The sequence below is a fragment of the Pangasianodon hypophthalmus genome, chromosome 15, assembly GCF_027358585.1.
Source record: "Pangasianodon hypophthalmus isolate fPanHyp1 chromosome 15, fPanHyp1.pri, whole genome shotgun sequence".
Taxonomy (NCBI): domain Eukaryota; kingdom Metazoa; phylum Chordata; class Actinopteri; order Siluriformes; family Pangasiidae; genus Pangasianodon; species Pangasianodon hypophthalmus.
In genome coordinates, this window is record NC_069724.1 from 15,353,360 (window position 1) to 15,374,472 (window position 21,113).

At 40.7% G+C, this 21,113-nt stretch overlaps 1 protein-coding gene across 5 annotated transcripts in view; it reads left to right on the forward strand.

The window, feature by feature from the left end:
* acsl6 (acyl-CoA synthetase long chain family member 6) overlaps window positions 1–21,113 on the forward strand; it is a 130,770-nt gene that overhangs the window by 27,142 nt on the left and 82,515 nt on the right. For 4 of the 5 annotated variants that reach the window (XM_026928679.3, XM_053239995.1, XM_053239997.1 and 1 more), the window contains exons 2-4: window positions 670–890; window positions 11,389–11,497; window positions 15,481–15,545. In XM_026928679.3, coding sequence (XP_026784480.1) covers window positions 670–890; window positions 11,389–11,497; window positions 15,481–15,545 — 395 coding nt within the window. Of the gene's footprint in view, window positions 1–669; window positions 891–3,859; window positions 3,958–11,388; window positions 11,498–15,480; window positions 15,546–21,113 lie in introns of those variants that run through there. The other variant, XM_053239996.1, reaches the window with a different exon arrangement.

Genomic DNA, 21,113 nt, shown 5'->3' on the forward strand with positions numbered 1-21,113 from the left:
GGGAAAGAGTTCAAAAGAGAGAGAGGGCAAGAGGACTGGAGCTTTTCAGAGAGGAGGTTGAAGTCTCCAAGGACAGTGAGAGGGGCACTGTCAGCAGGAAGGAGACTAAAGAGGATGTCTAGTTTTTCAGTGAAGTTTATTTGGGGACCAGGAGGGAGAGGGATTAAAAATAGTTTAAAGATTGATTAAAGAGGTAACATTAACATCATGGAATGATTATCTGTAGTGATCCAGGTCTCACAGATGAAGTCAGCTTTCTGGATGGGAGAGTGGCCATTCCAGAGCCCACCTACCACCACTGTTTGGAACGAAGACAACAGTGGAGGGTAGATGAAGGTAGTGATAGTATGGCCTAGACAGTTCAAATACAGTAGCTGTCTGATTTCTCAGGAAAACTGCTAACCTGGTATTGGTAATGTCTGGGATGTATCAGTCACATTGCTGTTCCCATTCGGACCTGTAATTTTTTATTATATTTTCGCTAGCCACTTGTGATCCGATCACCCATGACAGAAGTTAATACCAAGTCTGAATGGGGCCAAAGGGACAGCCCTCCATTCCACATAGCATAATGTGCTAGGTTAATACAGCCAGAAGGAAATGTATGTCTAGCTCCTGTAGGCCTATTTCAAAGTATTTTCTGCTTCTCTTTTTTCCCTCTCTTCTCAGAGCTGAGCACAACACTGATTGAGAGGATGCAGGTTCAGGAGCTGGTGCTTAGCCTGTGGCTATCTGAATTGGAGAAGCTGTTTCATCGGATCTGTTCAACACCCACCACTGTGCTGTTTGGGCTTGGTGCTCTGACTGCCATGTTTGCCTTCTGGCTGGCAACACGCCCACGTGCCCTTATGCCCCCATGTGACCTTCACCACCAGTCTGAAGAAGTTGAGGTATTTATACTTGATTCTAAAATCTTATTTGTACAGGATTAATTAACATAGGGACTTAGGTAAATCCAAAATTTCCTGGTACTACTAGGTGATTTTATTTCCAGTTGGATTGGCCATGTCAGTGTTTCTCCCTCTTCCCCTGAGAAAATTGTAGATCAAATTACCTACTATTTAACATACACCACTCTGCAGTCTTCTGATCATTTTAGTCCCATCCAGATGGGACACCTCTGTGATTTTGCAAGCAGATACTCCCTCTTCACTTTTTGACCACTGCTACTCACAATTAGAAATAAATGAATGAGCAGTTGTGCTGCTGTCAGCTCCTTTATCACCTAATGTTGGGTGCTGCTGAATAAATAAGCATAAATGATCCAGTTAAGGAATGTATATTCAAATCCCAAATTCATGTAAAACACCATATGACCATATGTGGCAAAAACATCTGTTTTGTATGAAAAACAACTTGGAAACTTGCTCATCCCCATGTGGATATGGAAGTTTTATCTCAGAGGAGATTTCTGCACTTCCTGCAGAAACTGTGAGTGTATTGTGAATAAAATCTTTAATGTTGGCCAAAGGGGAAGAACTGGAGGCTGTTAAAAGGCAATAGCTGAGTTGAAAAGGCTCTCATATGCTCTTATACACTCTCAGTATTACATGATTTTTTTAAAGAAACCTATTTATCCTAAACAAGACTATTACAGATAAACATAAAGATGGAGTTTCAGCTTAATCAGACTTACGGTTCCTGAGAAACAGTTTCTTGAACCTAACTCCACCCCCTACTGATGACCTCCCCCAAAACTCGGCATACTTTTTCAGGAGCTAGTCCATGCAAATAGTCATAATTTACAGCTGTTGATCAGCATCCATTTGACACCAACTCTGTGAACGTAGGACAAAAATCCTAGGATTATTTTTCAAAAGTAAATTTTTTATATCAAACAATCTAAGTGGTAAATAGTAAAAGCTAGGCTAATTATTTTAGGCTTTTGGGGCAATTAGCAGTCAGGGGGTTTGGGGCAATTAGACTTCCCTGGTGTATTAAATGTTGGTTTAGGGGAAATTAGCAGGAAGTTATTTATATTTGGGTTTGGGGCAGTTAGAGATCATGGGGTATTTATATTTAAATTTTGGGGAAATTAGCAACCAGGTATGTTTCATATTTGTGTTTGGGGCAGTGTTGCAGACAGGGGAATATTTATATTTGGTTTGGGGCAATTAGAGGTCACACATATATTTAATTTTGGTATTTACATCAATTACCAGTCAGAGGGGTTATGCGGGGTATTTATTTTATTTATTAGGTTTGGGTCATTTAGCATTCAGGGATATATATATATATATATATATATATATATATATATATATATATATATATATATACACACACACACACACACACCAATCAGCCATAACATTATGACCACTGACAGGTGAAGTGATTAATATTGATTATCTCGTTAAAATAGCACCTGACAAGGGTTGAGATATATTAGGCAGCAAGTGACCAGTCGGTTCTCGAAGTTGATGTGTTGGAAACAGGAAAAATGGGCAAGCATAAGGATTAGAGAGACTTTGACCCAAATTGATGGCTAGATGACTGGGTCAGAGCATCTTTAAAACGGCAGGCCTTGTGGGGTGTTCCCGGTATGCAGTAGTTAGTACCTACCAAAAGTGGTCCAAGGAAGGACAACTGGTGAACTAGCGACAGGGTCATGGGCACCCAAGGCTCACTGATGCACATGGAGAGTGAAGGTTAGTCCGTCTGGTCTGATCCCACAGAAGAGCTTTTGTAGCACAAATTGCTGAAAAGTTAAAGCTGGCTATGATAGAAACCTGTCAGACCTGTCAGAGTGCCCATGCTGACCTCTGTCCACTGCCAAAAGTGCCTACAATGGACAGGTGACCATCAGAACTGGACCACGGAGCAATGGAAGAAGATGGCACCAGCATGCACTTTTGGAAGAACGCAAGCTGGCGGAGGCAGTGTGATGATCTGGACAATGTTCTGCTGGGAAACTTTGGGTCCTGGCATTCATGTGGATGCTATTTTGACACATACCACCTATCTAAACATTGTTGCAGACCAGGTAGGTGTGCAACAATGTTTTGGCAATGGCAACGATATTCCCTAATGGAAGTGACCTCTTTCGGCAGGATAATGTGCCCTGCCACACTGTAAAAATTGCTCAGGAATGGTTCAATGAACATGACAAAGACCTCGCAACTTACAGGACTTAAAGGATCTGCTGTTAATGTATTTGTGCCAGATACCACAGCACACTTTCAGGGATCTAGCGGAGTCCATGCCTCGACGGGTCAGGGCTGTTTTGCCAGCAAAAGGGGGACCAACACAATATTAGGCAGGTGGTCATAATGTTATGGCTGATTGGTGTATAACGTTATTATAACCTTATAACCTTATTAACGTTAACAATTTTTTTCCTGCTTTTTAATCCTCCTTCCTTCACTTCCAAAAAGCAGGCGTGGTTAAACACACTCTGCCCAATCCAGGCACTGTGGTCTTATTTTAACAGGACAGCAGGAATCAGGAAATCTGATCAGCTGTTGGTGTCATGGGCTGTAGCTCACTGGGGTAAACTAGTCATGAAACAGCACCTTTGGAACTGGATTGTGGATAGTGTCTTGACTAATTCCCACAGAGAGCTACAGCCTGCTACATGCTTATGTTCCAGATGGAGAAAGGCCACATCCTGGGCCTTGTTTCAGGGAATTTAGGGCATTTGCACTGCAGTGGGTTGGCAAAGTTTGCACATCTTTGTAGGGTTTTATAGATTTGATGTGACTAAGCCCTCACTGGTTCACTCTGTCCTTAGTGTGAGATCACAAACATGTCAGTCTGATCAGCTACAGTTATCATCGGTCTTTGAGGTACAGTAAGCTTGTCAAAAGCGGCAGTGGACGAAGCAATAAAACTGTGCCCTATGATGTTTTGGACTTAGACACCGACCAGCCAGTCAGTTAACCAGCGCATTGAATTCAGCAACAGTGGTCATGCTGCAAACGAACGCAGAGTTGGTGGTGTCTGTTGCTAACCTTGGTAAGTTATAACTTTTGCAAAATTATTATTGTCTTTTAGTTTTCCTTTCACACTTCTAACATTATTTATGAACAATGTTGTGCACATAAATATTATTTTGGCCCGCTACCCACTAGGTTGATGTGTTACAAACTTTGTTTGTAGCTAGCAGCTTAGCCACAAACAATGGTTTACTTTGGTTAGGATATAAATGCTGTAGCAATGCGAGATCACGGATGGGTTGAACACAGACACCCAGAGACTTAAATGTGAATTAAAAGTGCTCTTTATTGAAGATAGCACTGCCGGGGAAGTGTGGGGGTGAAAGTGGGCGTGGCTTGTGCTGTGCAGTGAGGTCAGTGTTGTCTTGTGGATGTGCATGGCGAACTGGCAGCAGCAGTGCTTCCCAGAGACAGTGGGGATGGCGCGGCAGACGCTCTCAGTTTTGGCGGAGATCAGCAAGCACGGGCAGTGGTTACTCGTCAGCGATGATGTCTCCATCTAAAGAAAAAATAGAGCACACTGATGGACTCCTCAATGATGCTGTCTCAGAGCATCCAGCTAACCTCCTCCTCGATCGCCCGACGTTGGGCCTCAGGGACACGATAGGGCCGCTGGCAGACCACGACAGCCAGTGAGGTCTTGATGTCATGGTAGACCAGTTGTGTCAGGCCGGAGGTTGAGGAGAAGATGTCCACCAGCACCCTAAGCAGTGACTTCCAGCCTCCTACTTCTTGGTACGTGGGGGCCTCCTCTACTACAAGACGGAGTGAATGGGCCAGCCCTGCAAACTGCTCATGGTCCCCCACAGCTGTACCCAGGCCTTCCTGCACCTGGCTGACTTACGCCCATTGGGAGGCACCTGGGGGCACGCAACACATTGGAAAAGCTGAGAGACCGCTTCCTGTGGCCAGGAATGGATGCGGAGGTCCGCACTTTCTGCCAGCAATGGCCCCAGTGCCAGTAGGCATGGATCTCATTGGGCTGCTGCCGAAGTCTGCCCGGGGCCATGAATACATCTCGGTCATCGTGGAATATGCAACTAAGTCAAGCAATGAACCCCGAGGCAGTTCTCCTTTGGAAGCCCACCTCCTGGAACATCGCCCACATTCTCCACCACTGTAGCAACGCGAGATGGCAGTTGGGCTGAACATAGACACCCAGAGACTTAAACGTGAATTAAAAGTGCTCTTTATTGAAGATAGCAATAAATGTACACATAAGTGTTTTGGGATTGCTGAGTTGTAATTGCTTTTTTTTGGCATACAGACTGTTCAGTCTAAGCTAATGAGGACCTGAATAAAGCTTAGTCATCCTCTTCCTCATTCCAACAAAGAAAGTGTCTGGGAAGGACCAAAAAAAGGAAGTGGGATTCAAAGCTTAGCAGAATCAGGGAATTGTATGTGTAATCCCAGCAGCACTTTAAGTACTGCTTTACAGAAGTCCTGCACACAGTTAAATATTGTGGTTATGCCTACCCCAAAAACACACAAAAGGGGGCACACACAAAAGATAATTTGTGTTTTTTCATTCCAGTTCATGCCTCAGACAGTCACATACGTAATCAAAAGACTCCCTTAAGACTCTAAAATTGATGAATTGGGCAGGAGTGAATTCAACAATGGTGTATGGCATACCACCAATGAAGTGAGTGTGGATATGCCTTCACTGCAGACCGTCCGCCTTCTCATCATCCACAAATCTGTTAAATAAAACAGTGGAATTCTCAATCAAGACGTAAAAATAATATTCAACAACAATGTGAATACACATTCTATTGTGTTGATTTACAGTATCTAATACGAACAAAAAAGTATGTATTCATAAACAAAACTGAGAGGGAAAAATAAATCTATCTATCTATCTATCTATCTATCTATCTATCTATCTATCTATCTATCTATCTATCTATCTATCTATCTATCTATCTATCTATTGTGGCCTAATGGATAAAGAGTCGGACTTGCAACCTGAAGGTGAACCTGAAGGTTGTGGGTTCGAGTCTTGGGTCCGGCAGGGATTGTAGGTGGGGGGAGTGAATGACCAGCGCTCTCTCCCATCCTCAATACCACGACTGAGGTGAGAGCAAGGCACCGAACCCCCAACTGCTCCCTGGGCACCACAGCAAAAAAAAAAAAAAAAAAAAAAAAAAAGGCAGGCCCACTGCTCCAGGCGTGTGTTCACTACTGTGTGTGCACTTGGATGGGTTAAATGCAGGGCACAAATTCTGAGTATGGGTCACCATACTTGGCCACAAGTCACTTCACTCACTATCTATATATATATATATATATATATATATATATATATATATATATATACACACACACACACACACACATATATATATATATAATATACATATATTATGGCATACCACCAATGAAGTGAGTGTGGATATGCCCTCACTGCAGATGTCCGCCTTCTCATCATCCACAAGACTATCTGTAATAAAACAGTGGAATCAATACGTAAAAATAATATTCGACAGCAATGTAAATACACATTCCATTGTTTCGATTTACAGTATCTAGCTTGCTCACTAGTTAGCAAAGCAGTACTAAAATAAATACAAAATAAAGATTTAACTCATTACCTGTCATGGATGTATGTATGTATGTATGTATATGAAAGAGGACATAGTGGTGGCCTGGTGCCATCTCTTCCCCAGGTAAGCGACGCACACGCACCCGGCCGTCCACATGATATAAAAGAAAATAAGAAAATGTGATTCACCAGACCAGGCGACCTTCTTCCATTGCGCCATGGTACAGTTCTGATGCTCACATGCCCATTGTATGCACTTTCAGCGGTGGCAGGGGTCAGCATGGGCATTCTGACCGATCTGCTGCTACGCAGCCCCATATACAGCAAGCTGTGATGCACTGTGTTCTGACACCTTTCGATCATAACCAGCATGAACTTTTTCAGCAATTTGTGCTACAGTAGCTCTTCTGTGGGATTGGACCAGATGGGCTAGCCTTTGCTCCCCATGTGCTTCAATGCGCACCCATGACCCTGTTGCCGGTTCAACGGTTGTCCTTCTTTGGGCCACTTTTTGTAGGTACTAACAACTGCATACTGGGAACACCATATAAGACTTGCCGTTTTGGAGATGCTCTGACCCAGTTGTCTAGCCAACACAATTTAACCCTTGTCAAAATCGCTGCTTTAGCCTTAAGTCATTTGCTGCCTAATATATCCCACCCCCTGACAGGTGCCACTGTGTTCACTTCACCTGTCAGTGATTTTATAAGAATAGGTTTAATGCCATGTTCTCCTGTGTTTTCAATGCTTCTATAGATGTATGGAATTGTTGTTGTTCTTCTTCCAGCTGCTCCCGTTAGGGGTCACCACAGTGGGTCATTAGTCTGCATGTTTGATTTGGCACATTTTTTTTTTAACACCAGATGCCCTTCCTGACAAAACCCAATTTTATCCAGGCTTGGGACCGGGACTGGGAGTGCAACCCCAGTGGCTAGGTTTGTTTCCCTGACTGGGAAATGAACCCAGGCCACAGTATTGAGAGCACCGTGGCCTAACCACTAATCCTCCAGGGATGCAGAGGTGCATGAAATCATTAATGTATAAATTTACTTCAACAGGAATAATGAGCTCTGGACTCACATTTATTCATTCTGCACTTTCAAAAACATAAAAGAACAGGACAACTCAACATAAACGGGTCCATCCTGGATTCGCAGCTTTCACTCCATCAAGTTCAAGCTCATGCTCCCCTGTGTGTGTGTGGGTGTGTGTGCATGTGTAGGTGCTTGTCTCGCTTGGTGCTTGTCCCCTTCTTGATCGTGCTGTACTTGGTCTCCCTTACTGAAAGCTGGTGGCTGATGTACAACACAGGGTGCTCCTCCCCCTCCACCACCTGGGACAAAACGGCCCCAGCCCTCTGTCCAATGAGACAGTCTGCAGGACATAAGCAAGGGAAAAGTCAGTAGAATGCAACAGTGGGCCCCCACACAAAACTGCTTTTACCTGGCAGAAAGTCAGCTTGTGCGGTTCCGTCCACTGGACCGGATCTAGCGCTTCCCTTTTAGTGAGGTCAGTCAGCACGCTGGTGATGTCTGAAAAATTAGGTACAAACGTTAATAGCCAGCCAGTCCCAGGAACTTCTTCACCCCCTTTTTGGTCTTGAGTCTTGACACACCTGCCCATGGCCCAAGTGGAAGTATCCTGCCTCAAATGCCCAGCCATGGGATTATGATGAGCCACATGGAAGAGTGGATGGGTGAGGCGAAGACTAACTGCCACCTCTACTCTATGATTTTGACCATGAAAATTTATCAGTATGGGCACCAGCAGATATTCCTGAATATCCCAATGCACTTCCCAAAGCCTTGCAATGAATCAGGCTTTGGTAGACTGAGGTCTGATTACACTGCAAGTCCATCAAGGCCTGATGTGTACTCCCTTGTATACTAACTGGTATGTGGTACGTTCTCGATCAGGGGAGACCTGAGGTGCGACAAGGATCTGGATCACCTGGAAACAGTGTGAGAAACGGAGCATGGGGAGATATTAGAGATGCAGAGGAGGAAAAGCTAGGTGGGAACTGGGTCCAGGGTGCTGGTTTTGGGGCCCCGGCACCTCTGTTGCACCCACTCCGGAGTTCCTGTCGGGAGTCAAGCAATGAATTGCTCCAGTACCCCCAGCTCAATGATCTGTTCCATGTCCCAGTCCTCTGCCATCAACCACTGGTGACAGGAGTCCCTCAGCTAGTGCATGTAGGTGAAGGGGCGACCAACCACGGGGAGCTGCAGTGACCAGAAGCATCGGTGGTGCTTCTCAGGTGTCCGGCCAATGCGCTGCAGGACCACCCTTTTGATATTGGAATACTCTAGCTGTGTCCATGGTGGCAGCTGCCAGGCAGCAAGCTGTGCTTCTCCCGATAGCAAGGGGAGGAGTCACAGAGCCCATTCCTCCTCCAGCCATTCCCACGCAGCTGCCGCATGCTTGAATTCCATGCCTTGGAGGCCATCTTGGTGAGTGTCATGTGGCACAGTGGCAGGGGAAACAGCTGTTAGATGTGGTGGACTGCAGCAGCTTCTGGAGTGCCCTCCAGCTCTCGGCCTGCTCATGCACAAGGGTTTCAAAGTGCAGCTGGATTGGTGGAGGAGGGCAAGGGACTTGATGATCTTGCCGAGTGATTAAGATTCCATTCCACTGTAGAACCCAGTGTGTGAGGGTGTGGAGGAAGACTCAGGAGGCAGGGGGAATTTTAGCTGAGCTCTGGGTTTGTGTTTATTCAGTCCATGCTTTTCAGTGCACTTTCAAAAACTCAACAAAAAACAGGACAACTTAATAGGAAACAGTTCCGTCACGGATTCACAGCTTTCGCTCCGTCAAGTTCAAGTTCCAGTTCCAGTTCTTTACGTGTGTATGGGTGTGTGCGTGTATGTTTCGCAAGTTCCACCAGCTATATAACACTCTCTCTCGACGGTTACAGGAGTCACTGAAGGCACAAAGAGACACAAATAAGTAGACTAGCAGTAACAAGACACAGGTGAGAATCATCATGCATTACCATGCCCCCACTGCCAAAACGTCATCAAAGGAAACATGAATAGAGTGATGTACCAGTTCATGTACTATCAAGAGACTGAAACTGGGTAGAAGATGCACCCTTCAACAATACAACAACCCCAAACATACTGCCAAAATAACTCAAGAAGGCCTTGCATGGCCTAGCCAATCTCCTTACTTGATTCCATTAAAAATTGTTGGAGAATTTTAAAATTGCGAGTCTGTCAGGGAGACCCTCGTAACCTTGGTGATTTGCCAAGAGGAATGGGCCAGAATTGAACCACAATGATGCTAAATGTTAATTACTTCTTAAGATAGACAAGTTGTAATTGCCAACAATGGCTTTGCAACAAAGTATTAATGTTGGTAATTTGTGGTGTCTGAATACTTTTTTCCCTGTCAATTTTGTTTTTTAAACATATATTTGTTTATGCTTATGACCATTTTTTGTTCATATTTATAAGTACAAACTCAAAAAACATTATGTGTTTAAATTTAAAGTAGATATTTGCACTGGAAGTACATTAAATAACAAAAACAAAAGTGTCTGAATACTTACAGAAGTACTTCTACTAGGGTTACAGGCAGCTAGATTTCCGATTAAGTAGTAATCTTAAATGGCCATTCTCTGGCAATCTCTGGATAGCCATTCAGTTAGTTAATGTGTAGCAGTAAAAGACCTTGGTGTAATTATTGACTCCAGTCTCTCATTTGTACCTCATGTAGATAATATTATTAGGATAGCCTTTTTTTAACCTCAGAAACATTGCTATGCTAAGATATATTGTCACTCACTAAATGCTGCAGAAAAAACCTATTTCATGATTTTGTTATGGTAGTGGTTGCTCAGTGGTTAAGCCAGTGGATTCCTGATTGGAAGGTTGTTAGTTCAAATCCCAGCACCACTAATCTGCCACTGTTTTGCCCTTGAGCAAGGCCCTTAAACTCTCAATAGCTCAGTTGTATAAATGAGATAAATGTAAGTCACTCTGGATAAGTGTGTCTGCGAAATGCTGTAAATGTTGTTACCGCTAGATTGGACTATTGTAACACTTACTGCCTGGATGTTCTAGTAAGTCCATAAATAAACTCGAGTTAGTCCAAAATGCAGCAGCCAGTGTCCAAATTAGTCCAAATGTCATCATAATCAACATTAGCTCCCAGTAAAATTTTGAATTGATTATAAAATACTGCTAATAAACTATAAAGACCCACAGTACCTGAGCCATTTTCTCTATTATGGTCCACCATTTCTCTATTATGATCCACCATGTCTGCTTTACTCAAAAGATACAGGTTCTTTATTAGTACCTAGAATAATGAAAGCTACAACAGGGGCACAGTCTTTTTTCCTACAAAGACCCCAGTTATGGAATAGTCTTCCAATAATTGTTTGGGAATCAGACAGTCTCAATCGCTAAGTCTAGAGGAAAAATTTACTTTTTAAGTTAGGGATTTTGTTAGATAGCATTTCTCTTAGGTAAACGTGAAGATCTAGTGGGTTCTTGGGCATAGATGGTAAACTGGGATGTTTCAATGCTGTTCCCACTATTTTTTCCTCATGTCATCTCAGGGAGTTTTTCCTTGCTACTGTTATTACTGTTATTAAGGATCTACATTATAAATATACACCCAAAGTTTTGTAAAGCTGATGACAATGTCTTTTATCAAAACTGCTGTACAAATAATATTGAATGGAATTAATCAATGTGCCATATAAAATTCAGAGATTGTAAGTATTCTACAGTAATCTGATCTATTGTCTCAGATTAAGATGCTGTCTCCTCTGATCTCGTCCATTTTGAGTGTATTATTTTTTGAGTGTATACTGTCCAAAATCTTTTTCAGTCATTCATTCATTAACAAAAGGTAAATTTTTTTAATGCATTTTGTACAAATTTGTTTCTTTTTTAGGGTGGTGGCCATAGATCAATGTTGGTTGACGATCCCAAGCTGTTCACACGCTACTATGAAGACACCAAAACCTTGTATGAGGCATTCCAGAGGGGACTGCATATAACTGGTGTGCACAGTATTTTGACTGTTTCAACTTTATCATTTTGTAGATCAGAATATATAAAAAATATATGGGTAGTGGAATGGTAAGTACGGTTAATCACTTTACAGGAGAACAAGGTATGTTTGAAAGCACATTTGATATAAGCAATTTTTTTTCTATTATGTCTTTCAAGTAAATGATAGTGATACTTGATCTTTCGCCAGACTTGTTTGAATATGTGTCAATCTTTTTACCCAAGACCTTTTTTGTTTTTTTTTTTGTTTTTAGAACTTTACTCTCTCATTCTAGAATATATTTGGAATAAAAAAACACTGAGACTATGAAGACAGCTATTACCATGGGAGAAATGGCTTTGCCCAATTTTAGATTTTACAGCCAATCTTAGGATTATACACTATTTGCTACATTATTGTCCCAATTCAGTATTCCTGGCTTGGTTAGATGTGGAAGCTGTATCTTCTAGACTGGCATATCTTATTGCCTTGGTAAATTCCTCTATTAAAACCCTTTTGTCTGCTTATACAAAAAATGTAATAGTATAATATATTTATAATAATAATAATAATAATAATAATATATAACAACTTTGAGAATATGGAATCAATTTTGACAGTGCTTTGGTATGCAAGTATACTCATTCTCTTAAAATTATAAAATTACTTCGGGAAGCAGAATTGGGTTAGGAGATACAAGAAGTACTTTGGGATGGTGTACTGGAGAGGATTCATAAAGCTGATATATATGTGACAGAGACTGTTGCAGGTACAGGTGAGTTTTATTGAAGTTCAGCAGACAATCCAAAATGCTAGGCAAGAACAAAGTCAAAAACAGGCAGTGATCAGGCAATCAACAAACAACATGGAGTAGACAAAGCCAAACCCTTGAAAACCAGGAACAAACAAAGTCAAAACCAGAATAATGTGAGCGGTGAGCAAAGGCTTGGTAAGTCAAGCAAATATAGAGTGTGTATTACTTCACGGTGAATGACTGCACTTATATAATGTGTGCTTATTATAGTGTGTGGGTGATTGAGTCCATCTGTGTGCAATCAGTAATCAGGTGACTACGAATATCAGAGTGCTGGTGGGTGCTGGGAAACGTAGTCTGTGGCAGCCATGTTTATAGGCTGCAAGGTGTTCTGGGAATTGGATTTTGGTGCCAAATCCAGCACTGACACGACAATGTGCTAAGCATGGTATGGTGCAATGTAAAATAGTTCGTTGGTTTCACTTCACCAATGTCAGACTCTCTAATATCTATAAGAATAAAAACGCTACAAGTGACAGGTGTTGCCAAGCTCCAGGGAATCTTGTGCGTAATTTTTGTTCATGCTTGTCCATGTACTTACACTCAGAAATGTTTAAATCATTAAAAGATATAATAGAGAAACCCATTGAGCCAAATGCCATGATTATGGTCGTCGCCTTGAACACCTCTACAGGAAAACTGGCTTGAACGTGCATCTTATTGCTTACAAGGACCATATCCAACGATATAAATCTGCTTTAAATACTGCATGCTCCAGTTACTATTCTGCCCTCATTACCAATGAATCCTCCCGTCCTAAAACACTGTTTTCTGTAGTCAATAACTCACCAACCCTCCTGCACCTGTCATGAATAACTCAGTAGACCTTTGTGAGTCATTCTTGCACTTCTTCCAAAATAAAATCAATAGCATCTATAATCTCTTTCCAACAATGAACTCCCCTATTCACTCACATGACTTCCCCTTTGATTTTGCACCTGTTACTTTTACTGATTTTGACCCTCCAACCCCTGCTTATATCTCTGAGCTACTCAAAAAATCTAATCCATCTTTCTGTCATCTTGATCCTGCTCCTACTGCTCTACTCAAAAACACTGCACCTGTTATTTCGCGGCCTATTTCACTTCTCATTTCTCACCTTCTCAGCACTGGTGTTGTTCCTCTCTAATTAAAAACTGCAGCTGTCACACCAGTGTTAAAGAAACCCCTCCTTGACCCCTCTGATATGGCCAATTACAGACCAATTTCAAATCTTCTGCTTCTCTCAAAGCTACTTGAAAAAGTTGTTGCTGCTCAACTTCAGTCATATCTGTCATCTCATAACCTCTATGAACGGACCTCCAGTCCGGTTTTCGCACTCTTCACAGCACTGAGACAGCTCTTCTTAAGGTTGTCAATGACCTTCTTACGGCCACTGACTCTGGCTCCATTAGCATTTTAATTCTGTTAGATCTTTCCTCTGCTTTTGACACTATCTCTCACAGTATTCTAATCTCACGACTCTCTGCTCTTGGTATTTCTGGAACTGCCCTATCTTGGTTCACTTCTTACCTGTCTGACCGCCAGCATTACATCTCTGTCTGCCAGGCTAAGTCCTCTACTGCTCCTGTCCCCACAGTGTTCCTCAGGGTTCTGTTCTTGGGCCTTTACTCTTCATCATCTATATGCTCCCTTTAGATAACATTATTCATCATCACGGCTTTAACTTCCATTGCTATGTAGACGACACCCAGCTCTATATAAGTTCTCAACACAACTCTCCTTTTCCCACCAACTCCATAACAGCTTGTATTAATGATATAAATGCTTGGATGACCAGTAACTTTCTCAAACTCAACACTGATAAAATAGATCTGCTACTTGTTGGTTCACCAAAAAATGTTGCTCCTTTCTGTGCTGATAATGTTAACATTGCTGGGATTTTGGTTCGACCTTCCACCACCGTTAAAAACCTGGGTATAATCTTTGACTCCTCTCTCTCCTTCCTGCCTCACATTTCTTCACTCACCAAATCTGCCTTCTTTCTGCTCGTTTACGTCCCTTCTTAAATATCAATGATGCTGAGACACTGGGTCATGCCTTCATCACTTCTCGACTAGACTACTGTAATTCTCTTTTCTATGGTCTACCAAACACAACATTAAATAAGCTCCAATATATCCAGAACTCTGCAGCTAGGGTTCTCACTTTTTCTAAGAAATCCTCTCATATTACTCCCGTCCTACACAGACTTCATTGGCTACCCATTCGCTTCCGTATTCAATACAAGATTCTCCTTATCACCTTCAAAGCACTTCATGGTCTCGCCCCCCCATACATTTCTGATCTCATTCATACTTACTCCCCAGTTCGCACATTACACTCTTCAGATACTGGTCTACTGTTAATTCCACGCCACAGGTTAGCATTGTTTGGTGGACGAGCGTTTTGTATCTCTGCCCCCACACTCTGGACTTCTCTTCCCAAAAACATACGTGATCTTTCTTCATTACAGGATTTCAAAACCCACCTTAAAACACATCTTTTTCTTTCTTGTTTTTCTGATCTCTGACTGTTTGATCTGAGCATTGCCGTGGATTTTTTGTTTATTTCCTTTGTTCTTTGTCTGCTGTCATGTTTATCTATTTTCATATTGTAAAGTGACATTGAGTTTGCAGAAAGGCACTATATAAAATAAACTTATTATTATTGTTATTATTATTATTATTATTATTCATTTTATTTTGTTTGGTGTAATGCCTCTTTCTTCTTTGGAAGCTGATTTTGTCACTTTTGTTACCCTGCTTGCTAGGCAATTAATATTATTTAAATGGAAATCTCCTTTACCCCCCTCTCATACACTATGGCTTAGGGAAGTCTTGAATGTAATGAAATTCGAGATTTCACAGAGTCTGGAACCCCTTTATAGAGTATACAGAACATTTGATTTTTTTTATGGGCTCTTTATTGTATGCTGTCCTGTTTACATACAGTTGATTATTGTAATGTGTACAAATGTCATGTTTGTTTGTTTTGTTACTGTTGCATGTGACAAGCATGTGACAAGTAACAGTTTGTGAAGTGACAGTTAAAAAGCTGGTAACAGGGTGTCAAACCACTTCTATCTTCTATCTAAGTCAATAAAGATTAAGAGATGCAAACATGCCATACCATAAAGCAGAACTGTTGGTAATTTGTTTCATTTGACATAACTCAGATGTGTCTTGTTGTCTCCTCAGGTGATGGACCGTGCTTAGGTTCTCGTCTCCCTAATCAACCTTACAAATGGCTTTCTTATCGAGAGGTGAGTGTGGAGCCTAAATCACTTAAACAGGTATAACTCATAATTGTGTGAATAGATTTGCACAAAACTTATACAGGACATATACAGGATTCTGAGGGCATCTACAAAGGATGTGGCATGGTCACGTATAGGGGGTCTAAGGGCAGTTGGGGTGCGGCAGGGGGACGGTGCACACGAAAACAAACAAATCAAATCAAAATTTTCTTATAATTGAATTTTCTTAGAATAGCTAGATTCTATTCCTGAAAGTGCACTAAACTTAAAATCCCCTTTAAATGATTTATCCATGCCAGGCCCACTCACATTTACAATAATTTTATGTAAAACATATTTTTCTGAACTAATCCTAGGATTTATGGTCTATTTTCACAAAGATTGTGGTACAAAAAACAGTGGAGTTTGTGCTTGAAGAATTTCCCAAAACATTTTGAGATTTATAAATGTCCAATAAATTTTACTGTTTTTTTCCCTGTAATAAACAATATGGGCAATATGTGCAATATTACACCACATGGGTGCAACAAGAATCTGTGAATCTTTATAAACACCAGAAGACAACTAGACATCATAAAACATCTGAAAACACAGCTGAGAAATACCAATAAAATTCATCTGCAGTCTTGTTTTACAAAATGGTAATGGACTATGGATATAATCAAATAACTTGCCTGTGTGACAAAAGCAAAAATGACCAGTGTCATCGGGGCTGATCATATTTTAAAAGAATACCTTTTAATTGTATTATCAATTCATACATGTTTTAAAAATGTTGAATATGTCATGCTAATTTGTCATGCCAGTGTTTATGCATTTGCTTCACTGGGCACTCCAGTAACATTAAAATCCGTTTATGTATACAGATAATGTGCAATATCATATTAGACCACAAGATGGCATCAGGCTATAAACCTGCATAAATAAGCATGGTGTTCTTATTTCTATTCAACATTTCAGATGTTCATTTATTAAAACAGTTACTTCAAAGCCACAATACTAGAACATTAACTATCAGTCAGCTTTCTTTTTATATACTGACCTTTTTGTGTCTGTGGTGCTGTTTTACATTTTTGCAAATGATTTTGTCATGTTGAATATTAGTGTGAAGAAGAAGAAGAATCACAATCATAAGTAAAGATACCACAAGATAACAATTTAAGCCTGTAAATCTGAATAAATGTGCTTGGATCCTGATGATTGCCACTTCCAGCTATATTTATTATAATAATAATAATAACTTTTATTTATATAGCGCCTTTCCAACACCCAAGGTCACTTTACAAGTCAGATTTAAGGAATACACATAAACATCAATATCAAAGGACAGAACACATGTTAAGAGCTGAAAGTAATATACAGAGGTCGCTTACAAAGGTAAATTAGAGATGCACATACCAACATTTAACACATACCTATACAGAGCCCACTTACAAAATTAGCTTAGAGATACAGAGAGAATTTATATGAACGTCCCTAACAGGGTACAATTTACAGACTGAGAACTGAGGAGTAATATTCAGAGAAAAAATGTGTTTTTAAGAGGTTTTTGAAGGAGAGAAGGGAGGATGCTTGACGGATTTCTTGGGGAAGAGAATTCCACAATCTGGGAGCCACAACACTGAAAGATCTAGCTCCCATAGTTGCCATACGAAACTTAGGAGTGACTAACAATCACTCACTAGAAGATCGTAAGGAACGGGCAGGAATATAAGGCAGAAGTAAGTCAGATAAATATGCAGGACCAAGGTTATGGAGAGCTTTATAAGTGAGGATTAGTATCTTGTAGTTTATGCGCAAGGAAACCGGAAGCCAATGAAGGTGATAGAGGATTGGGGTAATGTGATCATTCTTTCTCGTGTGGGTGATCAAGCGAGTTGCAGAGTTTTGAACATATTGTAATCGTTTGATATTTTTAGCTGACAGGCCATAAAGAAGTGAATTACAATAATCTAGATGAGATGTGATGAAGGCATGTACAACAGTTTCAGCATCCTGCTGTCTGAGAGAGGATCGAATACAAGAGATATTACGTAGGTGGAAAAAAGCTGTCTTTACCACTTTACCAATGTGATCATTAAATGAAAGAGTGGAATCAATGAGAACACCAAGATTGCGAATTGTCGTGGAGGGCGTAATCAGGTCACCGTCCAGATCCATCTGTTGACCAGAAAATTTAAATACAACAGCTTTAGAGCCAATTAGAATTACCTCAGTTTTATCAGAGTTAAATTTAAGGTAATTTGCCTCCAGCCAAAGCTTGAGTTCCTTGATGGAAGTTGTTAATGTAGGCGGAGGAAACACTGAGGTGGAAGGTATGCTAAAATAAATCTGAATATCATCTGCATAACAGTGGAAGTTAAACCCATAGCGTTTGATTATTTGTCCAATTGGTAGTATATAAATAGTGAAAAGGAGAGGGCCCAAAACAGAACTCTGAGGTACGCCAGAACTGATGGATTTGGTGGATGATTTGTGTTTCTGGTATATGACAAATTGTTGCCTCCCTGCCAAATAGGAGGAAAACCATTCAAAGGCTGTGCCAGTAATACCAATTTCTGAAAGCCGTGAGAGGAGTATCTCATGACAAACAGTGTCAAAAGCTGAGCTGAGATCTAACAGAAGGAGAGTGCTAAGAGCACCAGAGTCTGTGGCTAAGAGAATATCGTTAAGAACCTTAACCAAGGCTGTTTCAGTACTGTGTAATGGACGAAAGCCAGACTGAAAGGGCTCATAGAGGTTGCGTGCTGTTAAGAAAGCCTGTACCTGGGAGGCAACAACTTTTTCTAATATCTTAGAGATAAAAGATAAGTTTGAAATGGGCCTATAGCTACTTAGGGAAGAAGGATCGAGACCATGCTTTTTAAGAACCGGGGTGACAGCAGCAATCTTAAGCTTAGATGGTACAGTTCCAGATGACATTGACGTATTAATGAAATGAGTGATGAGTAGTGACAAAGCAGGCAAGCAATTCTTCAGTAAAGAGGTAGGTGCAGGATCAAGAAGACTAGTAGAAGAATTAGACAGCCTGATTATCTCATCAACCACTGTGGGGACAATAGAGTCAAAACTAGAGTAGCTATGAGCATGGCATAATGAGAGAAGTTCACTAGTGGGAACAGAGGTAGGGTGTTGACAGGTATGAGGTGTTTTACTCTGAAAAAGTTCAGGAAAGCATCACACAGTTGATCAGAACCCTCTAGAGACTGTGAGGGGGGCTGAGTTAACTTTTTAATTGTATTAAATAATGTTCTAGGTCTGTTTTTGGACTTAGTAAGAGTGGAGAAATAAGATGAACATGCTTCATTAAGAGCATTCCTGTACTGCTTAATGTGCTCAGTATATGCCAAGGAGTGAACAATCAAGCCAGGTTGCTTATAAAGTCTTTCTAGCTGGCGGCCCTTGGTTTTCATTGCCCTAAGCTCAGTGTTGAACCAAGGAGAAGTGTGCGAGGATGGGACCTGTCTAGATTTTAAGGGAGCAAAATGATTCAAAATAGTAGAGATACTTTCATCACAGACATTAAGAATGTCTTCAGCACTGGAAAGACTGCAGCAGTCAGAAAGGAGGAAATCACTGAGTGCAGCAGAAAATGACAGAGGATCAACCAACTTCCATGCACGATAATCAATCAAGGATTAACAACAGGCTTTGGAATGAAAAAAATTACAAGAAATTTCAATCAGTTTATGATCAGAAATACATATGTCAGAGCCTTTTAAGGCAGTAATGTCGATACCATTAGAACAAACCAAATCCAGTGTATGGCCATGTACATGAGTTGGAAAATCAATATGTTGCTGCTGATTAAAACAATCAAGGACAGACATGAACTCAAGAGCATGAACAGTATCAGTATCAACATGAATATTGAAATCCCCTAGCAATAGCATAGCTGTAGATTGGGCAGAAGCAATTGTCAGCAATTCACACAAATCTGATAGAAATTGCATGTTCATTTTAGGAGGACAATACACCAATATTATAAGCAGTGAAGAGTGAGTAGTGATTTTAAATGCCAAATTTTCAAATGATGGCACCTCATGGAAAGGAGACAGCTCAATATGAAGACAGTGGCGATAGACCACCACCAGGCCCCCACCCCTGCCTCCGATTCGGGGCTTAGTCAAAGTACTGAAACCAGGAGGAGAAAGCAGATTAAGTTCAACAAAGTCATTAGATGCTATTAGGGGTGCATGCATGTACTGCTGGAATTCAATTGTAATTGTCAAGATTTTTAGGGGTGCAAGCACTTGGTTGTTTTTGTTAGCACTGAAGGTGCTGGAACCCTATTTTTAGGGGTACAGGCACAAGTCCTTGTAACCCTATTGGAATTGTAAAGGTTTTTCCTTAAGGGTCCAAGTATGAAGTGCTGGAACCTTATTGTCTTTGTTTAGATTTTTATTTTTATTTTCTTGTTATTATTATTGGGTGCCAAGCAAATAATACTTGGAACTCTAATGTTTTTGTTAGAATTTTCCTTCTCCTTGCTAGGGGGCCAAGCACCAAAGGTGCCTTTACACCCTTTAGTGATTGTACATCATCTTATTATCAGGGGGCCATGCACCAAAGGTGCGTAGGCACCCTGTAGTGATTGTATGTTTTCTTCTTCTTCTTCATCTTCTTATTATTATTAGATGGCCAAGCACCGAAGGTGCGTAGGCATCCTATAGTCACTGTAAGTTTTATGGGAGTCTGTTTTATGAAATTTGGACAGTCTTCATGGCAATTTTGGTGTACACCACTCAAGCCCTCTAGTGCCACCAATAGAGTAAATTTGGACATACTTTTACTATAATAACTCTACAACGCAACACAATCTACAAAGAAATGTGAATCCGATTTCTTCTGATTCTTTGGGTCAAGCCGAATCAAAAATGACACCTTGATATCAATTTCTGCCATGTTGGATTTTCTTTCTTTTCCCACAAACTTAGTCCAATCATCACCAAGAAGCTTTGTCTAATTTCACCTCTAGGTGGCGCTATAATTAATAAATTTGTAAAATTGCTTGTGACATTCAATCAAGATTCTTGTTCCTCTTGATTCCCTAGAATGGTCTGTTTTGGATATACTTGATTTGTCATTTATCCAACAGGAAGTTTTTTTATTTTTTTCCCCAGAACAACTTCTACAAATTTTGTCCAGTCATCACCAAATTTGGCCTGCAGAATTGTGAAGCCAGTCTAATAAAAAGTAGTTTAATGGATTTTGGTATGGGATGGTTTGTCCATGACACGCAAATGAATCTGATGGTGAAGCCATCAAAACAAGACGTGAGGGCATATCTCAGCAACTATGATGTCTTTTGGTCAAACTTAAATAACTAGATAAACAGATAACTGAAGGACCTCATTGGCACTATAATTTGCAAATTTGTAAAACTGCTTGTAACTTTTAAACCACACAACATGAAATCAAGGCTCTTTTTACTATTGATTCCCTTGAAGCTTCCAAATGTTGATTGAAAAAATTTGTGATTTCTCAAATAGGAAGTAAGCCTTTTAGAATTTTAAGAAATTTTTTTTCATGTCTTCTACTGCAAATTTTGTCAAATAACCATCAAATTTGGAA